This window comes from Eutrema salsugineum, unplaced genomic scaffold, assembly GCF_000478725.1.
Source record: "Eutrema salsugineum unplaced genomic scaffold, Eutsalg1_0 scaffold_5, whole genome shotgun sequence".
In the NCBI taxonomy this organism is placed as follows: Eukaryota; Viridiplantae; Streptophyta; class Magnoliopsida; order Brassicales; family Brassicaceae; genus Eutrema; species Eutrema salsugineum.
Window position 1 is genome coordinate 14,733,456 of NW_006256612.1, and position 23,151 is coordinate 14,756,606.

General features: G+C 40.5%; 8 protein-coding genes and 7 non-coding genes across 15 annotated transcripts; 11 read left to right on the plus strand and 4 right to left on the minus strand.

Annotated features, from left to right (window-relative positions):
* The first annotated feature begins 222 nt into the window (after positions 1 to 222).
* LOC18994504 (probable protein phosphatase 2C 1) lies at positions 223 to 3,323 on the plus strand. Its single transcript, XM_006418159.2, has 6 exons — positions 223 to 447; positions 1,122 to 1,605; positions 1,697 to 2,035; positions 2,143 to 2,260; positions 2,367 to 2,590; positions 2,682 to 3,323. The coding sequence occupies exons 2-6, from the start codon at positions 1,363 to 1,365 to the stop codon at positions 3,144 to 3,146; spliced, it is 1,389 nt and encodes a 462-aa protein (XP_006418222.1). The 5' UTR covers positions 223 to 447; positions 1,122 to 1,362; the 3' UTR covers positions 3,147 to 3,323.
* Positions 3,324 to 3,351: 28 nt separating this feature from the next.
* On the minus strand, positions 3,352 to 3,423 carry TRNAQ-CUG. The gene has a single exon. It is a non-coding gene; the product is annotated as a tRNA-Gln (tRNA).
* Positions 3,424 to 3,916: 493 nt separating this feature from the next.
* On the minus strand, positions 3,917 to 4,843 carry LOC18994505 (signal recognition particle 54 kDa protein 3). The gene is made up of 4 exons (XM_024152333.1): positions 4,749 to 4,843; positions 4,420 to 4,673; positions 4,173 to 4,323; positions 3,917 to 4,081 (listed from the first exon to the last, which is right to left on the minus strand). Exons 1-4 carry the CDS (start codon positions 4,818 to 4,820, stop codon positions 3,917 to 3,919), a joined length of 642 nt encoding a protein of 213 aa, XP_024008101.1. The 5' UTR covers positions 4,821 to 4,843.
* Positions 4,844 to 5,793: 950 nt separating this feature from the next.
* On the plus strand, positions 5,794 to 7,908 carry LOC18994506 (pentatricopeptide repeat-containing protein At1g03560, mitochondrial). The gene has a single exon (XM_006418161.2). It carries the CDS (start codon positions 5,812 to 5,814, stop codon positions 7,795 to 7,797), a length of 1,986 nt encoding a protein of 661 aa, XP_006418224.1. The 5' UTR covers positions 5,794 to 5,811; the 3' UTR covers positions 7,798 to 7,908.
* Positions 7,909 to 8,328: 420 nt separating this feature from the next.
* LOC18994507 (secretory carrier-associated membrane protein 2) lies at positions 8,329 to 10,622 on the plus strand. Its single transcript, XM_024152585.1, has 11 exons — positions 8,329 to 8,391; positions 8,490 to 8,594; positions 8,673 to 8,735; positions 8,825 to 8,858; positions 8,962 to 9,084; positions 9,173 to 9,235; positions 9,329 to 9,422; positions 9,512 to 9,557; positions 9,670 to 9,737; positions 9,861 to 9,909; positions 9,998 to 10,622. The coding sequence occupies exons 1-11, from the start codon at positions 8,338 to 8,340 to the stop codon at positions 10,103 to 10,105; spliced, it is 807 nt and encodes a 268-aa protein (XP_024008353.1). The 5' UTR covers positions 8,329 to 8,337; the 3' UTR covers positions 10,106 to 10,622.
* An 877-nt stretch (positions 10,623 to 11,499) lies between these two features.
* Positions 11,500 to 14,417, plus strand: LOC18994508 (H/ACA ribonucleoprotein complex non-core subunit NAF1). Its single transcript, XM_024153074.1, is given in 4 exon segments — positions 11,500 to 12,598; positions 12,889 to 12,966; positions 13,065 to 13,935; positions 13,938 to 14,417. Coding segments are annotated over 4 exon segments (2,376 nt in total). The 5' UTR covers positions 11,500 to 11,533; the 3' UTR covers positions 14,300 to 14,417.
* Positions 14,418 to 14,881: 464 nt separating this feature from the next.
* TRNAD-GUC lies at positions 14,882 to 14,957 on the minus strand. The gene has a single exon. It is a non-coding gene; the product is annotated as a tRNA-Asp (tRNA).
* Positions 14,958 to 15,075: 118 nt separating this feature from the next.
* LOC18994509 (putative pentatricopeptide repeat-containing protein At1g03510) lies at positions 15,076 to 16,429 on the plus strand. Its single transcript, XM_006418164.2, has one exon. The coding sequence runs from the start codon at positions 15,076 to 15,078 to the stop codon at positions 16,363 to 16,365; it is 1,290 nt and encodes a 429-aa protein (XP_006418227.1). The 3' UTR covers positions 16,366 to 16,429.
* Positions 16,430 to 16,912: 483 nt separating this feature from the next.
* LOC18994511 (coumaroyl-CoA:anthocyanidin 3-O-glucoside-6''-O-coumaroyltransferase 1) lies at positions 16,913 to 19,682 on the minus strand. The gene has a single exon (XM_006418166.2). It carries the CDS (start codon positions 19,537 to 19,539, stop codon positions 18,133 to 18,135), a length of 1,407 nt encoding a protein of 468 aa, XP_006418229.1. The 5' UTR covers positions 19,540 to 19,682; the 3' UTR covers positions 16,913 to 18,132.
* LOC112084209 lies at positions 16,963 to 17,103 on the plus strand. The gene has a single exon (XR_002898167.1). It is a non-coding gene; the product is annotated as a small nucleolar RNA snoR134 (small nucleolar RNA).
* On the plus strand, positions 17,146 to 17,240 carry LOC112084204. The gene has a single exon (XR_002898162.1). It is a non-coding gene; the product is annotated as a small nucleolar RNA U36a (small nucleolar RNA).
* On the plus strand, positions 17,246 to 17,340 carry LOC112084243. The gene has a single exon (XR_002898200.1). It is a non-coding gene; the product is annotated as a small nucleolar RNA Z223 (small nucleolar RNA).
* On the plus strand, positions 17,397 to 17,512 carry LOC112084248. Its single transcript, XR_002898204.1, has one exon. It is a non-coding gene; the product is annotated as a small nucleolar RNA Z278 (small nucleolar RNA).
* Positions 17,584 to 17,691, plus strand: LOC112084194. The gene has a single exon (XR_002898152.1). It is a non-coding gene; the product is annotated as a small nucleolar RNA snoR97 (small nucleolar RNA).
* Positions 19,683 to 20,403: 721 nt separating the features above from the next.
* LOC18994512 (coproporphyrinogen-III oxidase 1, chloroplastic) lies at positions 20,404 to 22,519 on the plus strand. The gene is made up of 8 exons (XM_006418167.2): positions 20,404 to 21,009; positions 21,095 to 21,170; positions 21,258 to 21,352; positions 21,439 to 21,522; positions 21,668 to 21,755; positions 21,858 to 21,982; positions 22,065 to 22,163; positions 22,251 to 22,519. Exons 1-8 carry the CDS (start codon positions 20,482 to 20,484, stop codon positions 22,317 to 22,319), a joined length of 1,164 nt encoding a protein of 387 aa, XP_006418230.1. The 5' UTR covers positions 20,404 to 20,481; the 3' UTR covers positions 22,320 to 22,519.
* Positions 22,520 to 23,151: the final 632 nt, after the last annotated feature.

Below are 23,151 nucleotides of genomic sequence, written 5' to 3' on the forward strand. Positions count from 1 at the left end.
AGAGTCTTATCGTGCTGATAACGTGTTGTGAAAACTTAGAAACTTTATTAATCACTGGAATGTATATATAGAGTACATAGAGAATCTAGGTTAAGAGTCCATATATGATATGTGTTATAACATAAATAATATTTTTAAAATAATAAAAGAAGAAATGTAGGAAATATAGAAAGTTAATAATGAAATAGCATGCAAGCTTTGATTTGATCTTTCATGAAAGAAGCGAAAACCAGAAAAGATTCTGTGGGGAAACTCTTTGTTTTCTTTATCTTCTTCTCTCTGTTATCTCTACTTCTTCGCTTTCTTCAATTAATAAGATCTCACCCATATCTTCGTCTTCAACTACACAATCACAACACTCTCTCTTCTCTCTCTCCTTTCTCTTTCCCACTTCCATAGTCATTGTCTCTGGATCTATTCTTCATAATTGTTCATGATCCCCCAAAGGTGTGTTCTTTTGCTCTTAGATATGCTCAATTCCTGGTATTTCCTTTCGAATCGTTTGTTTGTTTACACATTATCTAAATCGGATTTCTGAAAAGTGAATCGCTTTTCCACTGAAAAATTCCACCTTTTTCAATTGGGTGTTTCATCTATTTGTTTAATAGAATCTCCACTTCAGCGTCTACAACCACGAAGAATGTTGAAACTCAAAGAATCATGAAATTCCCCGTCTCTAGAGATGTTTACAAGAATCTGGGTTTTTAACGATTGAGTGTTTCGTTATGTTTCAAGGCTGTTTACAGCATTACTATAGTGAAACACGTTTCATGATTTCATCTTGCAATTTACCCCATAACAATCGTCTGGATTCATGTGCTTATAAGACATATATGGGGAAACTCTCTGTTCTGGATTTGTATGCTTTTTCTGTTTTCCTGTCTTTTGATTAGTTTAGTCAGAAGGATTAGTAAAAATCTAAACCAGACATGGAGCAATAAGAGTCTTAAGGCTGGTTCAATGACAAACAATTAGGACAGGCTGTTTAGTAATATTTTTATATTCTATTGCTAAGATCACATGGCTGGGGTTTCTTCTTTATAACTTGTTGGAGTCTGCTTTTCTCTTTTGGAGTTTTGCAATAAACTAATCACTAAATCATTTTTCTGCAATGTTTTCAGCTCACGGTCCGTGCATCATCATTGACCAAGATTCGAAGAAAAGGTTTTGCCCACAAAGAGTATTTAATATAGAATAAAGAAATCTGTGTGAAAGCTCTTTGCTTTGACCAAATGTGTTGGTAAAGCATTTACATTGGGGATCTGGTTTTGATACAAACAGAGGAGTCTTTTTTGTCTTTTTTTTCGGGTCTTTGAACAATCTCTCTGCGATCAGATTCATATTGTATGCTAGCATTTACCAATGGGGGGTTGTGTGTCGAAGACTACTTGGAGCAATGAGGAGCCTATCCATCGACCATGTCTCGGGATGGGATGCTGTGGGAGCAAAATGGGGAGGAAAATGTTTTCAGACCATATCGTTTCGCTTCACAACTTGGTTTCCATACCGAATCGGATCACCAACAATGGAAAAAGCAGGAGTTCTTGCATTTTCACTCAACAAGGACGCAAGGGTATTAATCAGGACGCAATGATCGTGTGGGAAGTGAGTTTCTTCTTTTCTGCTTCTTCCTCATTGATGGTTATTAGAGCTTTGAGTGTCCCCACTAAGCAGGATTTGGTGTACTTTTTTGTAGGATTTTATGTCGAAAGATGTGACATTTTGCGGTGTTTTTGATGGACATGGTCCTCATGGTCATCTTGTTTCTCGTAAAGTGAGAGAATCGTTGCCTGTAAAGCTACTGTCTTTCCTGAATTCAATACAGTCAAAACAAAACGGATCCACGGGAACTCATACAGGCAAATCAGATAGCCAAGAGGCTGACAAGGAAGAATCTAGAGAGGAGGATAAGTTGAATTTCTTATGGGAAGAAGCTTTCTTGAAATCATTCAATGCTATGGATAAGGAACTGCGATCCCATCCTAATCTGGAATGTTTCTGCAGTGGCAGCACCGCTGTTACAATCATTAAACAGGTAATCTTGAGTACAAAAGATCTCTTTGTTTTCGCTTCAAAATCGGTTTTCCTCGGGCTTTCCTTTGTGTTCCATCTATTGGTTCTGATGTGTTTTGACTGTTTCAGGGGTCAAATTTATTTATGGGTAACATTGGGGATTCTCGGGCAATACTTGGTACCAAAGATAGCAACGATTCCATGATTGCAGTACAGCTAACAGTTGACTTGAAGCCTGACTTACCAAGTAACATGCTTTAACAACATTTTTGCGATATTTGATTACATCTCTATTTTTTATCTGCATTTTGCCTAGTTTTTGATATGCTGTTACTGGTTTGGTTCTGATATAGGGGAAGCAGAGAGGATCAAACAGTGTAAAGGTCGGGTCTTTGCGCTGGAAGACGAACCAGAGGTTTCACGAGTCTGGCTACCATTTGATAATGCTCCGGGATTAGCCATGGCTAGGGCGTTTGGTGATTTTTGTCTGAAAGAGTATGGTGTGATTTCGATACCTGAGTTCACTCACCGAGTTCTTACAGATAGAGATCAGTTCATTGTGTTGGCCTCAGATGGAGTAAAGCACTGAACTTTTCCAGGTTTCTGAGGGTCGATATTTTTCAGGATGAATTGCTCTTACTGATGATTCCAAGCGTCCTTTTTGATAGGTATGGGATGTGCTAAGCAACGAAGAAGTTGTTGAAGTCGTAGCATCGGCTTCAAGCCGGGCATCAGCGGCTAGGCTTGTGGTGGATTCAGCTGCACGCGAATGGAAACTAAAGTACCCGACTTCGAAAATGGACGATTGTGCAGTTGTGTGTTTGTTTCTAGACGGGAAAATGGACTCGGGTTCCTCAGATTACGAAGAACAAAGTTTCTCTTCAGCTACAAACGCAGTAGAATCAGACGAAAGCCAGAGAACAGAACCGTGTCTTCAGAGAAACGTCACAGTCAGATCATCATCAACGAATCAAGGACACAACAGTTACGGTAATGTGAATGCAGAGACTGGTGATGCAGAAAAGGAGAAAACGACGGAAGGAGAACAGAACTGGTCGGGACTAGAAGGCGTCACTCGAGTGAATTCGCTTGTTCAGCTTCCGCGATTCTCTGGAGAAAAACCGAAGACTTGATTGAGACGTGGCTTTTGATTGTTTTTAAGAACTGATTTTGTCCCTCCACAAAAAGAAAAAATAGTCTTCTGGTTGCATCAGTTCATAAAGCATATGTAAATGTCTTAGGTCTATGGTTTTTACTTCAAAATATGTGCATGATGTTCATAACTTTTAAAATATTCGGAACTTTGTGAGAAGAAGAAAATGGTTTTGCAACCTAAATAGGTCCCACCGAGACTTGAACTCGGGTTACTGGATTCAGAGTCCAATGTCCTAACCGCTAGACCATGGGACCATTTGATACCCCTAGCTCCAGATAGTTTACAAAAGTATCACTTTTTGTTTTCCTTAGAACTCAAAACACACATCTTGCTTCACTTTCAAATTATTTAATAATAAATATGTAGATAAGAAAGAAAAAAAAAGAAGAAAACCAGCACCACAAACTGTATTAGTCTTATAACACTATGGGACTAACGTATAGCTTGATAATTAGTCAAATGGAAAGAAAGGTCATGCCGCCGATAAAACAAAAACAGAAAACCAAAGAAGGATCCATGAGGCTTCTCATTAGACGCTGCAGATAATCCATCCAAGACTTGCGGGGAGTTTTCTTAAATAAGAGCCGCCTGACAAAAGGCTTAACATCAAATACTTTAAACATCTTGTCCCTCTCTCCTGTTTCGGTCAAGAAAATGGGACATTTCTCTGCTGCGACACTTGACAACATGAAAAACAAAAAGCAAATTATTAAACATCTAAATATTGTCAGATTCAAACACAGAAGCTTATGTGAAAACTAACGAGCTGAGAGCGCCGCTGGCCTTTGTGTTGCCTCTTATATTAGTGAGAATGACAGATCCAGCATGGAAACTTTGCTTGAATGCTTTAGCTTCAACAGATGCAGCTTGACCAATACGACTATCCATGACCAATATAACAAGATTTGGTTTCTGTTTGAGATGAAAAAGACACATGTTTGTTAGCACCTTCCCAAAAACCGAACAACAAAATCTAAGAGACCAAGCATGGAAACAAACACACCATTATTTTCGCAATTTGACTCATTTCTTCAAACAATGAATAATATTGTTTATGGCGGCTATTGGTGTCTACAATTATGAGATCACGATTTTTGCTCTTGAACTTTTCAATTCCTTTCATCGCTACCTTTGCAGGGTTTAACTCCGTGTAGCTGAAAAATAAAAACAAACCGTCCAATGTTGGTTGCGTTTTAGAAAATTGTTTAGCTAGAAAAGCAAAGGGTTTTCGATGCCCTAGTTTTTTGTACCTTCCGTAAACTGGGACTTTAGCTTTCGCAGCCACATGGTTTAGTCGATCCAATGCACCGGGGGTGAAAGTATCCGCACAGACCAAAGCTGGCTTGAAGCTCATTCTTCGGTGGTAACGAGCATACTTGACACACACGGTTTCTTTTTCACAACCATGTAATCCGATGAGCATAACTACGCTACATTCACTCCTTTGATGGACAGGTCCAGATTTTCCCGGATCTAACATCTTACATAGCTCACTGAAGATAGCCTAATAAATTGAAATTTAACCCAGATTATAGCCAAAATTATAAAACACAGATTTTTCGAGAATAATAGCACTCACTTGCTGGATGATTTTTCCATCTTTGCAACCAGCAGGAAGGTCGTTAATGAATTTCTGGATGTTTATCTCCATATTGTTCACGAGCAGTGTAGAAAAATCGGCATCAAGCAGAGCCCGTGAGATGTTTATCAAGCAAATTTTGAGAGTGATCTCATCTAAGACAGTGGCTTTGCGCATCCGTTGCATGGAGCGGCTTATCTGATCACTTAGATAATCAAACGCCATCTTCTTGTTCCCTTGAATTGTAGAGACACAGAAGAGAAAAATCCTTTATAAATATATAGCGAGAGAGAGAGAGAGTGAAAGAGAAAAATTATCTAAGGTAGCATGTAAAAAGAGATTACTCTAATTAAGATCATCAAACCCCATCTTCTGTATATACCTATTTTTACCAAGAAATACAAGAGTAAGATAAATAATAGCACGAATGTTGGAAGAGGCCGATTCATCAAAGGGATAAATATCATCAAGCTATGACGATGAATCATGCAGAAAGATAAATAATTGCTTCAAAAGTAGGAGAAAAAGATCGCCATTCCAAAGGGTTTGTCGAACAATCAGCCGAAATTTTTCAAAGCTCGTTGAAAATTCACTTGAAGGTGTGAAAAAGCGACAAAACGAGAAAAGCAACGAAAATTCAACACAGATAAAGAGTTAATAGATACTTATATTACCTGCAATGAAAAAACTTCTCCACTCGCGAATTGCAGAAAAAGAAGAAGAAGAAGAAGATGAACGCGTGGATCCAAGAAACAAAAGATGCGGAAAAAAGGGGACCGGTTGAATAACAAGAGTTTGGTATAATGTTTATAACTTTAGAAAAATCTGTGCATGATGTTCATAACTTTAGAAAAATTCGTTACTTTGTGAGAGGAAAATGGTCAACCTAAAAAGGTCCCACCGACTTGAACTCGGGTTACTGGATTCAGAGTCCAATGTCCTAACCGCTAGACCATGGGACCATTTGATATCCTAATCTCCAGATAATTTTAAAACCTAAAGTTAATATTCGAAAACTATATGAAAATGTCGCTGCCACTCCGGTAGCCTGAGGAAATTACCGATGCGACGACTTTCCCGGAAGCCCTTTTCTGTTGCTGTCCTGAACCGGCCGCGTAGTTCTTCACAGTGTTTCTGTCTATACAAAAATGGTGGCTTTTTGTCGGATGATTCAGAGCGCTTGCCTTTGTCAAGCTCGGGGACGATTGTTAGATGTGTGTTCAGTAGCAGTTCGCTCCCTCCTCCCGAATGGATAGAACCCTTTAACGATGTCTCCGATTTGGTGAAATCAACTGGTAATCTCCAGCCATCTCCATGGGTAAGCCAAATTCTCAACCTCCTAGATGGCTCGGATTCCATGGAATCGAATCTGGACGGTTTCTGCCGTAAGTTCCTTATAAAGCTATCGCCCAATTTTGTTGCGTTTGTGTTGAAATCCGATGAGATTCGCGAAATACCCGGTGTTGCTTGGCGTTTCTTCTGTTGGGCTGGTAAGCAGAAGAAGTATACGCATAAGCTCGAGTGTTATGTCTCCTTGGTTGATGTTTTGGCTCTGGCGAAAGATGTGGACAGGATTAGGTTTGTCTGTAGTGAAATCAGGAGATTTGAGTTTCCTATGAATGTTTCTGCGGCGAATTCTTTGATTAAGAGTTTTGGAAAGCTTGGAATGGTGGAGGAATTGTTGTGGGTTTGGCGCAAAATGAAAGAGAATGGGATTGAGCCTACTTTGTATACTTATAACTTCTTGATGAACGGATTAGTGAGCTCGATGTTCATTGATTCCGCAGAGCGTGTTTTCGAGGTTATGGAAGGTGGCAGGATCAAACCAGATGTTGTGACGTATAACACTATGATCAAGGGTTACTGTAAAGCAGGGCAGACACAGAAAGCTATGGAGAAGCTTAGAGATTTGGAGACGAGAGGCCTTGAGGCTGATAAGATTACGTATATGACAATGATCCAGGCATGTTATGCAGATAGCGACTTTAGTTCTTGCGTGGCTTTGTATCAAGAAATGGATGAGAAGGGGATTCAAGTCCCGCCTCATGCGTTTAGTCTAGTGATTGGAGGACTTTGCAAGGAAGGGAAGTTGAATGAAGGGCATGCTGTTTTCGAGAACATGGTCCGTAAAGGGTCTAAACCAAACGTAGCTATATACACTGTTTTGATAGATGGTTATGCGAAATACGGAAGTGTTGAGGACGCGATAGGGCTTTTACAGAGGATGATAAACGAAGGGTTTGAACCTGACGTGGTAACTTATTCAGTTGTTGTTAATGGTTTGTGTAAAAATGGCAGAGTGGAAGAGGCGTTGCACTGTTTCGACACTTGCCGGTTTAAAGGTTTGGCTATCAATTCGATGTTTTATTCCAGTCTTATTGACGGTTTAGGAAAAGCGGGTCGAGTAGACGAAGCAGAGAGGCTTTTCGAAGAGATGTCTGAAAAGGGATGCACTAGGGATTCATATTGTTACAATGCACTGATCGATGCGTTCACAAAGTCTGGAAAAGTCGATGAAGCGTTGGGGCTGTTTAAGAGAATGGAGGAAGAAGAAGGTTGTGATCAAACGGTATATACATACACGATACTCATAAGCGGAATGTTTAAAGAACATAGAAACGAAGAGGCGTTAGAGCTTTGGGACATGATGATCGACAAAGGTATTACACCGACCGCAGCTTGCTTCAGGGCTTTATCGACTGGGCTTTGTTTGTCGGGAAAAGTGGCAAGAGCGTGTAAGATATTGGATGAGTTAGCTCCAATGGGTGTGATTCTCGACGCAGCTTGTGAAGATATGATCAATACACTGTGTAAAGCTGGTCGGATTAAGGAAGCCTGTAAATTGGCTGATGGGATTACTGAGAGAGGAAGAGAAGTGCCTGGGAGGATCCGTACTGTTATGATCAATGCTTTGAGGAAAGTGGGAAAATCAGATTTAGCTATGAAGTTAATGCATAGCAAAATTGGGATTGGTTATGAGAGGATGGGTAGTGTTAAAAGGCGTGTCAAGTTTAGGACTTTACTTGAAAACTTTGATCCTGACTTTTAAAGCCTTTAATTATTTGTTTGCGTTTCAGTTTAACGCTTATGAGAGGATGTGTAGTGTTAAAAGGCCTGTCAAGTTCAGGACTTTATTTTAAAACGTTGACCTTTAATTGTTTGTCCAAGTCTAAATTTCTTTTTTGTTGTTTAGTTTTCATTCAAACATATAAGTGTTCGTCCAAAACTGGACCACCCAAATTACATAGAGCAAATTTTGCCAAGGAATCTATAAGGAGGAGAAGAGAGTTAGATGAGGACTTCGCAGTCCGAGAATACGTGGAGGTCAGAAACCTCAATCGTATAGACTTGGAAATTTTCCTGTTTAATAGCTGTTGAAATATTGCTGAACACAAACAAAGCGAGCACCCTTTTAAAATGCCTTCGATTTCTCTCGCGCGCACGATGCCATTGATTTTGTTTTCTCTCTCTAACTACAAAGTACCCATTCGTTGAAACCATTTTCTTCCCATTTTCGATTTCTGTCAAAATTCAACGACCTCAAATCTCCAAAAAGTCGTTCTTGATCTACAAACAAACGATCTCAAACATGGCACGACACGATCCTAATCCATTTGCTGATGAAGAGATCAATCCTTTCGCGGTAAAGATCTCTGTTTCTTGAATGATCTCTGTTCAAATGACTGATCTTTCTGTATATCTATCATACCCGGTTTGATCTTGATTTTGCAAATGTTGTAGAACCATACAAGTGTTCCTCCTGCAAGCAACTCCTATCTCAAACCGCTTCCACCGGAACCTTATGATCGTGGTGCAACAGTCGATATCCCTTTGGATTCCGGCAAGGTGCCATATCTTCAATACCTTCTGCATTTACCTTTTCATGAAACGGACAAATCTCATTTTCGCTGTTTTTGTTTAAAGGATCTTCGAGCTAAAGAGATGGAACTCCAAGCGAAGGAGAACGAATTGAAGCGGAAAGAGCAGGTAATTTCTGGTAATCCAAGCAAATCTCGAGACCTAAACATTCCATATGCATTGTATTAAACGGTCTTCTTCTTCTCACTGTAATGCAGGAGCTTAAAAGAAGAGAAGATGCAATAGCGCGATGTAGATAATCTTATATATATATATATATCTGTTTTTTTTTTAAACATCTTCGAATGATCTTTATAGGTCTTTTAGCTAACCTGATATACGGTTGTTTTGGCAGCTGGAGTTGTCATTGAGGAGAAGAATTGGCCCGAGTTTTTCCCTCTAATTCATCACGACATTCCAAATGAGATTCCGATTCATTTACAGAAGATCCAATACGTCGCATTCACCACATTATTAGGTACGTAAAACCCGCCTTAGACCGCTGCAACAAATCCAGAATCTGTCCAGACAAAAGTTCAAAGATTAAAATTAATTATACGATGCAGGTTTAGTAGGATGTCTATTGTGGAATATTGTGGCAGTAACTGTAGCTTGGATCAAAGGAGAAGGTGACTGTTTCTACCCAAATGATCAGATTCCTATTGTTGTTTCCTCTGATAATGTTGATTCATCTAATGTAATACTTTTTTTTTTGTAATCAGGTCCCACTATATGGCTTCTCTCAATCATCTACTTCATTGCTGGGGTCCCTGGTGCTTACATCTTATGGTACCGTCCTCTCTACCGAGCTACGAGGTAAAATCAACTCTCTAAGTATACATGGTAAAAAGATCTCATATATATAATAAAGGAGTTAATAATACAATGTTGCGTACCTATTGCAGAACTGATAGTGCCCTGAAGTTTGGAACCTTTTTCTTGTTTTACGTGGTAAGATAAATCGCATTCCCATTGGTAGATTACCTCTGCATCGATCAATGTTTCTTCAGGAAGCTATGACACACTAAGCTTTGGATGTTATACACTGTCTTGCACTTTTCAGTTTCACATTGCATTCTGCGGCTTTGCTGCAGTTGCTCCACCAGTCATCTTTCAAGGAAAGTCTCTCACGTAAGAGTTTTCTTCTGTCTAAAAACATCTGAATCAACCTTCTTTTTTTACCTTATTTGAAGGAAACTTTTGAATCTTTGATAAACTCCATCTGATTCCATGTATTGTTGGTTTTGTGGACAGAGGTTTCTTGCCAGCACTTGAGCTTCTAACTAGTAATGTTGCGGTCGGGGTTAGTACCTTAACTAAGCATACACAAGTACTCAAATTCGTCTTGTGACAGTCTTACCAAAATTTCTTCTTTTTTCTTACACTCACAGATACTGTATTTCATTGGGGCGGGGTTCTTCTGCATCGAAACACTTCTCAATATCTGGGTTATTCAGGTTTCTGAACTTGTTTTACTCCAGAATTTATCAACACTGTAAATCACTTCAATCTGTCTATTTTTCCTAACCCATGAAGTGCATTACTCAATTTTCAGCAAGTATATGCATACTTCCGAGGGAGTGGCAAAGCTGCAGAGATGAAGCGCGAAGCTACAAAATCGACCTTAATGCGTGCATTATGAAGACAACACTTATCACTGGAAAATGTATCAGTGGTGGCTTGAAGTCAAATCTTGAATCCTTCACACAACATTTGACAAAAATCCCTTTTCTCTGAAAAGTCGTCTAGGCCGGAAATTTTTTGTTGTTGAATTACTTTGTAAAGACTTAATCGAGCAAAGGCAATACTGTGTGGTTTAAATTTGTCAAAACTCATTTCTTCATGAATGCTAAGGCAAGATCCCTCGGTACCTGCTGTGTGAATTTTCTTTTGCAGGTTCACCGATCAGATCAGTAAGAACTGCTTCAATGTTCATATGAACATCCTCCCGATCAGTCCTCCGTTCAAATTCATCTGCTTCGATCTGTCTCTCGATATCATCAAGTCCTGTTAAAATGCTATCTTTGTCGCTGTCAGCTATAAGCCCCTGCAATTGAAAAAAAAAAAAACATCCTGACTTACAAATTCGCATTGTTTAAGAGAAACCAAACTACTTATCAAGCGGCCATTATAATCTAAAACATATTTTGATTATAAATTAAAACAGAGAAGAAGCTTCCAAATTTCAAAATCACTTACGAAGTAGAGGATCTCTGGAATCAACTCAAAAATTCCAAATTACAAATAGATGAAACGAGTAGAAATTAGGACAAAGCTAATACCTGGTGAGCGAGCATTGTAGCATGAGCTTTGCTTCCCATAATGTCGTGTTTGTAGAGAACCTTGTCAAAGGAAATTGATTGACTCAGTGAACTTCTCCACCTTTTCTGTGACACTCTGCTCGACCGTGTCCTCCTTTTTTCCTTATCCACCACTGCTTCCGCCGTCGCTCTAGCGACCTCAATCTCTTTCCTCCTCTTTCTCTTCTCTTTCTCCTCCTTCTTCGTCTCGCTCCAACTGAGATTTCTCGCTATTACATTGATATCACGCCGAGGAAAACGTAATAGAGCCTTACTGTTGTTGCTCGCGAGAATCGACGAGCATAAAAACAGCTGCTTCGCCCTAATCGCTCCCGCCATTTCCGTTCCTTCTCATACCTCTTTCGCCATTGATGTCAAAAGCAGGTCTTTGGGTTTGTCCCACATCGTAAAACAGGGATAATTTAGAAGGGGAAGCTACACTATAAATAAGAGTCTTCAGCCAAATTGTGGGCCCACAGCAAATTGTTGGGCCTGATATTAGGCCCTATTTTTTTTTAACAAGTCTCCGACTTTCTTAAATAAGTCACCGATTTATCTTTAAAATCGGATATCCGCCTAATCTGACCGCCGAGCCTAAAATCGGTTTTTTAGGTTATCCCTCTTGCCATGGTTGGGTTTTCTGCTAAACCACCTAAAACCCTTGAAGAAGAGCTAGCAGTCGAAATAATTGATCAAGACTCTAAAGTAAAAGACACTCTCGATTTCCCTTCAATCGATTCCTTTCTGGATTTCGATTCCTGCAACCGCTTGGGGAATAATCGGAATATTGAGGAGTTTAGCATAGAGGATACCGACTTTGATTTTTTTGAGGCGGAGATGGAGATTCCTCAAGAAGGTGTCACTGTTAGCGAGGAAATGCGTCTGGAGAATCATAACACGGTTATGTCTGAGTCTGTTGAGGTAAAATCCGAGCTTTGTGGTGAGATTTCTGAAGAAACTGTAGTGAATTCGGCTAGGTCTGAGTCGATGATTAAAGTAAAGCCCGAGCCTTGTGGTGGCATGTCTGAAGAAATTGGAGTGAGTTCGATTAAGTCTGAGTCGATGATTGAGGCAGAGCGCAAGATTTTTGATGACATGTCTGCAAATTCTAACGGTGTAGCTGAACCAGCTGTGAAAGAGTCAGAACCCGTTGTTTCTGACGACGCTAGGCCAATGGAAGGTGAGACTGCGCCTGTTGCTTGTGCCACCATGAATTTGAATGAATCTGTGTTGAAGAAAACAGATGAGAATTTGGCTTTTTCTATTGAAGTGGCGTTAGAGAAGGTTAAGTTGACCATGTGTGATGATGAGAAGACTGATGGGACTAAGGGGAAAACTAATTCTGCCAAGTCTGAGAGCGAAACCTCGAGCACTTCTTCAAACACTAGTGATAGTAGTAGCAGTGAAGAAGAGGAGAGTGACGAGGATGAGAGTGAAGAGGAGGAAAATAAGAAGGAAAAGAAGTTTGGCAATCAAATGGTCGTGGGGAAAGAAGATGATGTGGCAGGGGAACTTGAAGAGGGTGAGATAGAGTGTGCAGATGAGGATGACAAAAATGCAGCCGAAGATGATGATGATTCAGATGATGATGATGATGATGAAGTGAATGAGATGATTGCTTGGAGCGATGATGAGGATGAGGACCTCGGTTTGCAAACCAAAGAACCTATACGGTCAAAGAATGAGCTCAAGGTACCCATGCTTCAGCTTTTCACATTCATAGCAATTAGTAGTTTTTTTGTTTTGGGTATCTAAGCCGTACGGTAACTGTTTCGAACTCCAATAGCCAAGCTTTGTCAACTTGAAATAAGTGTGCAATCCATTATCTTTGTAGAGTAAGAAGTAAGATCTATTTTTTTTTTTTTGTAGAGTATTGATTAAAAATTGCAACAAGAAACAACGTACCATCGTCTGGCTATTTGGCATCTTTACGCATAGAAGCCTTACATTAGTCTTTTTTTCTTCGTTTTTAACCATTGCAGGAGCTTCCTCCAGTTCCAGCTGTGGATGTCACTTTGGAACCGCATCATGTCACGCTTCCTGTTGGAGTTGTTCTCTCGGTATCATAACCTTTACTTGAATGCTAGTGCTTCTCTGGTTGTGTTGTCTTGGTTATCCGCTGCTAAAAGTAAACCCTTTGTGATTTGTGATATTACAGGTAATGAGCACACAAGTAATAGTTGAGGGGATGGAAAAGCATAGTCCTTTGACTGAAGGTTCTATCTTATGGATAACTGAAAGAAGAACGCCACTAGGACTGGTGGATGAGATATTTGGACCCGTAAAGTGCCCTTACTATATCGTGAGGTTCAATTCAGAGAGCGAAGTGCCAGAAGGGATTATTCAAGGTACACCTGTCTCATTCGTCGCGGATTACGCTCAGCATATTCTCAATATCAAGGAACTGCAGAAGAAAGGTTACGATGCATCTGGAGATAACGACGAGGAGATATCAGAAGACCTTGAGTTCTCAGATGATGAAAAAGAAGCTGAATACAGAAGAATGCGAAAGATGGAAAAGAGAGGGATGGGGAATGACCAAAAAAATGGTAACGCAAGAAACAAGAAGAAGAAAAACCGAGATCCTGGAAGGGCTACAAGCAGTTACTCAGGGGAATGGACAGAAAACCATGGATCTAGTTCTCGATCATCAACCCGTTCTGATCCTCCAATGGGTGGTCCAGTTTCGAATCATAATCCACGTCCTCAAATGGATGGTTGTCCTCCAAATGGTGGAGCATGGAGACCCCAGAGTAATCACCAGAACCCATATCAGCTTCCTCCTATACCTAATCAGATGGGAATGCCCAATCTAGCTCCAATGCAGATATCTTTAATGCCAATGCAAAATCAAAATCAGATGATGTTCCAACCGCAGTTTAATGGTGGCCAGATGTCGATGCCAGGTGGATCTGGGGGCTTAAACTTCTTTCCAGGTCAGGCTTCAACGCCATGGCCTGCATTAGTTGGTCAGAACTGTTTCAACCAACAACCGTTTGGGATGGGTCGCGGTATTCAGCATCCTCAATTACAAATGAGCTGAATTTTAATCTGTTTGCTCCCCAAGACTATCAAATGCACCAGCTCCAGCCCCAAATGCACCGACCACAGTCTCCAATGAACCCACAGTTCCAACCCCACCCACAGTACCAGGTGCTGAACCACCCCCCTCAGTCTCCAATGAACCCGCAGTTCCAAATGCAACCACAATCTGAAACTCGTCCACAGTCGCAGTCCCCAACTAACCAGCAATCCTCTGTGCGACCTCAGTCTCAGGGTTTTAGCACCGGACAGTCTTTTGAACGGGGAAGGGGCCACCGTGGCCGTGGTAGGGGTGGGGGCCGGGGTCGCTTTGGACGTGGGCGAGGCCGTGGTCGGCAACAATCTGGATGAATCTGTTTTGTGAAGCATTTTGACGTGTGTCAAAAGCAGGTTTTGTTTACTTTTGTATGTCAGTTTTTTTTGTTAAACCAAACAATTCATTAGCTATGATTTATGATCTTTTTTTCCACGCATTCTCTAATTGCTAACAGTAAACGAAATCAAGACTGATCTTCTTACCAAAGTCGTCAAACTGACTATAGTCACACTATTGGTAATGGAGATATCCGTGCTCTGTGAAAGACAATGACTCGGTGTTAAAACCAAGACCTGGTGCTGAGAAGTTGCAAGAGCTTGTTTAGACATTGTTGTCTGAAGAATTTAGGAGAAAGCAGTGTTCTTGAGGTTATCTATTGGTGATGCAAAATGGCATGTTGTGTATTGTTTTTTGTTTGGTCATATAGATATTTTTCCAAAATTCAATGAATCATGGAAATAGAACAACAATATATTTAAATAAAGAAAAAAAATATAGAACAAAAAGTATACAAAACTAGGATAACAAAAAAAAGTTCCGAGGATTAGGGGTAAATATTGGGCTTTTAACGGCCTAGAAAAAAGACCCAATTAGTTATTCCAACAACATAAAAAGTTCGCCGTTGCCGGGGATCGAACCCGGGTCACCCGCGTGACAGGCGGGAATACTTACCTACCACTATACTACAACGACTTTGTTGCTTGATATTACCAAAACCTTAGCTTTGATTGTTGATCTTAGTACAGTGCTGTAACGCCAATTGACGTTGTTAATGCGCGTTTTCTCGACCAACGCCGAAAGCTCCAACTCCATGTCCTCCTCGTACGCGTCGAACTGCACTAGATTGATCTCTCTCACGAAACAGTTGAGTTCTTACGCGAACCAAGGAAACCATGAGCAAGCTCTCAGTCTCTTTCGCCAAATGCACTCTTCTTTCTCCTTACCTCTCGACGCACATGTCTTTTCACTCGCCCTCAAATCGTGCGCCGCAGCCTTCCGTCCTGTTCTCGGCGCATCGGTCCATGCCCACACCTTAAAATCGAATTTTCTCTCCAACCCATTTGTGGGATGCGCGCTACTCGATATGTATGGTAAATGCGTGTCTGTTTCTCACGCACGTAAACTGTTCGACGAAATTCCTCATAGGAATGCGGTTGTGTGGAACGCGATGATTTCAAATTACACACATTGTGGGAAGATCCGGGAAGCGGTGGAGTTGTATGAAGCGATGGATGTTATGCCAAATGAGTCTTCTTTCAACGCCATCATAAAGGGTTTAGTGGGTACTGAAGATGGGTCTTATAAGGCAATCGAATTCTATAGGAAGATGATAGAATTTAGATTCAAGCCTAATTTGATTACTCTTCTTGCTCTAGTATCTGCTTGTTCAGTCATTGGGGCTTTCCGGTTAATAAAAGAGATTCATTCATATGCCTTTAGGAATCTGATTGAGCCGCAACTACAATTTAAAAGCGGGTTAGTAGAGGCATACGGAAGGTGCGGATGCATTGGTTATGTGAAATTGGTGTTTGAGAGCTTGATTGATAGAGATGTGGTTGCTTGGAGTAGCTTGATATCTGCTTATGCACTTCACGGTGACGCGGAATCAGCTCTCCAAACATTTCAAGAAATGGAATCTGCTAAAGTACCACCTGATGACATAGCGTTCCTGAACGTGCTCAAGGCTTGTAGCCACGCTGGCTTAGCCGATGAGGCTCTTGTTTACTTCAAGAGAATGCATGAGGTTTACGGTTTGCGTGCAAGCAAAGACCATTACTCGTGTTTGGTGGATGTCTTAAGCCGAGTAGGGAGGTTTGAAGAAGCTTACAAACTGATTCAAGGTATGTCTGAGAAGCCAACGGCCAAGACATGGGGAGCTTTGCTTGGAGCTTGTAGGAACTACGGCGAGGTTGAGCTCGCAGAGATTGCTGCAAATGAATTGTGGAAGATAGAGCCAGAGAATCCGGCGAATTATGTGTTGTTGGGGAAGATATATATGAGCGTTGGAAGACAAGAAGAGGCAGAGAGGCTTAGAACGGAAATGAAGGAGAGAGGAGTGAAGGTTTCGCCTGGTAGTAGCTGGTGTTTGTTCAAAGATTGACATATTACCATTGTTCATGAAATTTTTGTAAGGTCGTACACATCTCAAAATCAAGATTGTGCAATTCACTGATATGCTTTGATTCCAAAGAAATAATATATTCCAAAGAAGTATGTATGTATTTTTTTGTAAATTTGGACTGAAATGCTTTCCCTATTTTTATAATAATAATAAAAAAACTACTTCGAAACAGTAACCAGATAAGAAATATGAACAAGAAGAACACGAAAATTAGCACAAAATTGGATTTCAAGTTGATAGGGCCGGGCATATTTGATAGAAAATTTCCATTAAGGTAAACAGAAATTCCTTGTGATTTGGTAACCAAAAAAAAAAGGAAAAATTTCTTAAGCAAGTGACCAGCGCCCAATATCAAACCAACTTGATATATACACTATATAACATATAAGTTGAGCCGGTTCAAACGATCAATCAATGGGGCAATTTTGACTTTTGCAAAGAGAGGCTAGGGTTTTGACCAGCGACAGTTATCTATATAACAGCCGCGTGAACCTCTCTTGCTATTCATAATCTCTCTCTTATCTTTTCCGTCCCTTACAATTATAGATCTTTAGATTTGTGTTGTTCCGTTATGGTCCGCAGAAGCCTCCCGGGCTAATCTGATTACAATTCATGAGGAACTAAGCCCCAAAGCTTCTGCTAGATTCTTTTTGCCGTTTGTGTTGCAGGCTCGCCTTGTTCTGTAGGCTTTTCTGTGTCAAAAAAGCGGCTAAATCTCTTTGGGAATTTTTTTTTTTTTTTTGGGATGAGTTTGCTTGGTGGCTATGATTATAAAATTACCCGCGCTTCTGAGATTCATTGTGGTCAATGAAGCATATACGGTAAAACATGGTTGAATTTCTTACTATGAGCCCAAAGTTTTTGGCAGTGATGATTAATTCTAACAGCTTGATACGCCAGTTCTGCTTCAGATAATTCTTGATTGAAAAAGCTGTATTCATATCTGAGCCTAAATCTTAAATCTTCTTACTTTGTTTTCTTACCTGGTTTTTTATTTGGGAATTTGGATAGTCAATGAGGATCTAATCCAGTAGTATGAGGTGCATTGGAGCCGAGACCCTGTTTACAGGGAGAACCCCTTGGCAGAAGCTGCAATTTCTTTGATTTCAATGGATTTTACTGAGACTTTCCCATTTACTATTCATCCTTTGTTTTATTCGATCATTCTGTTGCATGAGTTTAAACTATACACTTGCACTTGTATATTTGTGCTTGTAGTCTGAAAAAACTCAGAAATTGTCAGTGTTCTCATCAGCTTCATCTCATCTAACCATGAGACTGGAGTTAAACAAGTACACTACATTACTCTCTTCGATATATACATTTGAGTTTTGTTTTGGTTTGTTGTTTCAGTTTCTTTTCGTAGTACTCTTACCTGGTTCTGCATTGAGTATATAGAATGTTTTATTTATTCACGAGATTGGAGATCTAATCGCAAACACAACATTGTGGAATGGATGTTTGGTGGAATGAATATGCTCTGTTGGTTTTAATGCTTCTTGAGGCTTATGAATGGTGGTTTTGTGTTTGCCTGCCAAAGTTTAATCATTTGGATGTTACAAGTTATTGGATGGGAAGAGGGTTTCGTACGAATGATGCTTTTGTGTTTGTCCTAATAACAGTTGAATCAATTAGCTTGTTACCTCAGGTTCTCCTATGAAAAAGGGGCTATCATATTATGCGAGGTTTATTTATTACAATGAAGTTGTCTCTGCTACATTTAGTTCTTGGACGAGAGAGGTGCTGCTAGGTTTCGAGCTTTTTGATGTTCTCTTGTAGAATCAATTCAAAGGCATCCATTTTCTTCGTCTCCAGTGCTATTCCAATCTCAACTCCATTACTGCCGTCTTTGGACTCTGAGAATGCGATAGAACCACCTACTTCTATGTGCACCAGCTCCATTTTGCAAGGCTTTCCTAACCCGAAATCCATATCATACAGTCCCAATTTCGGAGCCCCTGCAATTGAAGTTGGAAAACGGGACATGACCCATTTACGTACTCCTTGTCCCCAAGTTGGTGCTGTTTTCAATAGGTCGCTTGCTAACATGTCTTTGATCGTCGCCGTGATTGTTTCTGAAGCAGCCAACACGCCTTTTTCTCCTAACAAATCTCGTTTCTTGACAGATACGATACCAGGAGCCATACAGTTGCCAAAGTATGTGGATGGTATCGGTTCTGTGTACTTGAGACGATTCCTGCAATCCACATTAATCATCAAGTGAAAGACTTCGTCTTTGTCTTCCTCCTTACCTTCTGTTTCACTGTCTTGAACAAGTGTCGTGATCAAGCTCACCCAAGTGAAAGCTAGAGTCACCACGAAGGTCGAAACAGGGGATGGAATCGTAGACTGTTTTGTAACCCAATGCTTGAGATTGTCTATCTGATTCCGGGTAATTGTGAAAGTAGCTCTGACCATGTTCGCAGGAGGATCATGTGAGCCGTGCTTTCCAGAGTTTTGGCTCCAAAACCTCTCCAAATGTCCTGCGGCTACCTCGCCTGGATCCTTGATCATGGTTCTGCAGCTGTGAATTGGTGGAGAGGGTAGAATAAGCGTGGCAGGATCACTGCCGTTGGATTTGGTCAATGACATCCAATACTTCATGAAATGAGTGAAGGTTACTCCATCTCCTGCAACATGTGTAGAGGTGTTTCCTATACAGACTCCTTTTCCAGGGAAGACCGTGACTTGGATCACCATTATTGGCCGCGTCTGAATTCCTTCCGGAGAGACATGAGGAGTAGGTAACTTGGGCAAGAAGTCATGCAACACTCTGATATCCTTCGGGGAATCGGCTATCAAATCGTCGAAATCAGTGCCAATAGACTCTGCGACTGTGAAAAGAAGAGAGTCTTCGCCATCGTTGAAGCACAAGTAGGGAGGGTCCGGACGTGGTGGGGTGATTAGGTTGCCGGCATAAGGGAAAAATTGTTGGAGAGTGATGGAGAGTGATTGTTTGAGGTTAGGGACAAAGTCTTTGAGGAAACTTTCGGTTGAGTTTGAGTAAGAGAAGAAGAAGAGAGACTCGCCGAGTGGGAGAGTGAGCCACGGGGCATCGAAGAAGGTAAGAGGAAGAGTTGTAGATGGAACCGTACCGTTTGGGGGAGAGATGTGACTCGTCTCAATGATGTTAAGAGGTTGAAGATGAGCCATGGTGTGGTTATGGTTTTTGAGGCAATGAGTTTTGTTTTATAAAGGAAAGAGTTTTGACTATACAATATTGACTTGTACCCACCGGGCAAGTGAAGTTGCCTTATGTTTGCGTAATTTTATCAGTCGCTCTTTCATTTGCGCCAACCTCCACAACCAACCACCATATGGGCCGAGATATCAAACCTAACATTGTTCGTTGAAGTTTTCAACATTTTATTAACAAAGAGGATGGTGTAGGAGAATTATTGACACTCCATAAGTTGCATGGTCTCGTCATACATATCGGTCATACATATTAGTAGACAAAAGAAACAAGTAAAAAGCTTAATTTCATTAACCTACTAAATTAAAGAAAGCCTTCAACGACTTCAGGTCTCCAATGTGGAAACCCTGACGAACCTCTTTGATGCTCTATACGCCATTTTGATCTCTCTTTCAGAGATTATAGAGACTTATAAACTTCCTTTTGCACAACGAGTCTTGTGACCCGGGCCGGGATATCCGTACTGAAACGGAACCTAATTGGGATAGCGTAAACCGGCTGTTTAATTTGGGCCTAACTTGGGTTCTATGGGATACAAACAGGACCAATGATGTTTTTCTTGGTCCTTTAAAATTCACACGCGAACTCCGAGGCGACAAAATTCTATTTAGTCATTGAATTCGGTCCGACAAAATCAAACCGCGATTCAAATGCGTATGTGGTTTGGTTTCTGATTTGGTTTGGTTTTAAATAAAGTAAAAATTGTAAAGTGGTTTTTGTATGAGACAATGGTTTTCAAGAGAAGAGAAACTAGAGGGACTGTATTTTTACTTGTTGTTTAATTAACAAAGAGGAAGGAAGCGGTCAAAATCAGTGGACGACGACGACTTCTTATCATTTAACATCTCAAAAATCTCTTCTTCGAACATCAAATCCAATTCGGATCAAATCCCGAAAACATGGCTTCTCACTCTTCGACTCTCTTCTCTTCTTCTCCTACCTTCGCTCCCTTCTCCTCTCATCGTCTCCATCATTCTCCCAATCTCTCTACTGTCCGATTTTCCCGTCCTCTCAGGAGTAAACCCAATTTCACTTTGCGATGCTCAGTCTCGATCGAGAAAGAAGTCCCCGAAACGGAACGACCTTTCACTTTCCTTAGAGAATCTGATGATGCCACTCAATCTTCTTCAACTTCTTCCGTCAGGGCTCGTTTCGAGACTATGATTAGGGCTGCTCAAGACAGCGTTTGCGAGGCCATTGAAGCTGTTGAAGGCGGCCCTAAGTTCAAAGAAGATGTTTGGTCTCGACCTGGTGGAGGCGGCGGAATCAGCCGTGTTTTGCAGGACGGGAATGTCTTTGAGAAAGCCGGGGTTAATGTCTCTGTTGTTTATGGTGTTATGCCTCCCGAAGCTTACAGAGCCGCCAAAGGCTCAGCTTCCGATCAGAAACCCGGCCCAGTTCCGTTCTTCGCCGCCGGAGTCAGCTCGGTACTGATCTCTCCCTTCAATTTTGCGATTTTGGGTTTTCATTTTTCGTCGCATTAGCAAAATCAAGTTTTCTTTTTGAATCTAGGTTTTGCATCCCAAGAACCCTTTTGCCCCAACTCTGCATTTCAACTATCGCTATTTCGAGACGGATGCTCCAAAGGGTATAAGCAAACTTCTTCGTTGGAGGGTAAAACTATAATCTTTTGTTTGGACACAGCTTGATTTGTTATTTTTCCTCAAACGCGCAGATGTTCCTGGAGCTCCGAGGCAATGGTGGTTCGGTGGTGGCACTGATTTTACACCAGCTTACATCTTCGAAGAGGATGTCAAGCATTTCCATTCGGTCTTGGCCTTTTCCCTTGTTCTAAAGATAGGAGCTTTTTGATCATTGAGTTTTTGCTCATTTATAAAATTCTTTTTCTTTTGTAGATTCAAAAGCAAGCCTGTGACAAATTCGACCCTTCCTTCTATCCCCGGTTCAAGAAGTGGTGTGATGACTACTTTTACATCAAGGTGTGTGTTGTTATGTGAGATCAAGGCCTTAGTTTCTAAAGATAAAGATAATTGACGTAAAATCCGAGAGGGTAGAAACAGCTCAGAAACTTTGATAAGCCTATTGTTTGTGTGAGGGCTTTGAGAATGTTATCTTTGCTTGCAGCACCGTGATGAGAGACGAGGACTTGGAGGGATATTTTTTGACGATCTTAATGACTATGATCAGGAAATGCTTCTGTCATTTTCCACTGGTAATGTACTAATTGTCAAATCCTTAATGAACATTGAAAAACGATATTATTATCGGGTTAGTTTCTTGGTAGACTAATTAGTTTAGTGATTGGGATTCACAGAATGTGCAAACTCAGTGGTACCGGCTTATATACCTATAGTAGAGAAAAGGAAAGACATGGAATTTACAGAGCAGCACAAGGCATGGCAACAGTTGCGAAGAGGGAGATATGTCGAATTCAACTTGGTATTATAATCAGACACTAGCTTTTATTGTTGATATTTCGTCTTGAACCTTGTTCTCTAATGTGTTTGTAATGATTGGAAAGGTATATGACCGTGGAACGACATTTGGTCTGAAGACAGGAGGGAGGATAGAGAGTATTCTTGTCTCTCTTCCGCTGTCAGCAAGATGGGAGTATGACCATGTAAGAAGTTCCTTTCTCATTTGTGAAGACACCAATTCTTTAACTCTTTCGGATATCACAATGTAATAACCGTGTTTGTGAGTGCAGAAACCGGAAGAGGGGACTGAGGAGTGGAAGCTGTTGGATGCTTGTATCAACCCGAAGGAGTGGATCTAGCTCGTGTCCTCTTTGAAACGAGTGTGTTTATTTCCATTGTTTCTTGTTAGTTTTGAGCAGCTGCTTTAGAGGATTAGAATACCGATGAGATGGAGAAAGGGAGTTTGTAAGGTGCTGTGCCAATGTTAACATGCGTCTGAAATGCTGTCGTTACGTTTTCTTTCTTTGCAATGGCAACGAATATAGCAGCGTTTAAAAAAGTTTCAACTGAGTAGCTTACCAATGCAGATATTTGACAAGTGACACATGTTTTGGAATCACTCTCGAAAAAATACATTCTTAAATTATTGACACAAAACAGAACGCAAGATAAGACTGTTGTTTCTACTTCCAAAATCGACTGTGATTCATCCCTCAAAACTCATCCCTATACGCCACATTGTTCTGAGACCTCATTACAGTTAAAGGTGTTGGAAGGTTCATGTGAGCGAAGGTTCCATTTGATATGTATCCAAGGCAGCGTTTGAGCTTGAGAGTGGAAATCCTCCATTACGTTATGTATGATCCTAATATTCTGCAGAAACAAAGTCGTATTTAACCTTCCATATTTTTCATATATTACTAAACTCCATGTGCTTTTTTATTTTTCACTGAATGGTACTTGCAAGCATTCCAAACAAGACATAGATCCAGAGCACACATAAATTAAAACATTTTAAATAATAACATTTATGACGTTAGCAACAATTTCCCATATTGATTTATGCTGTATTACTGTTCAATCTTCAAGTTTGAAAGAAACAAAAGTACAAAAATTACATAACACTTGTTTTTTTTATATAATTTTCTTAATGCTGGTTAATACTTTAATCTATAAATAGTGCAAAATTTG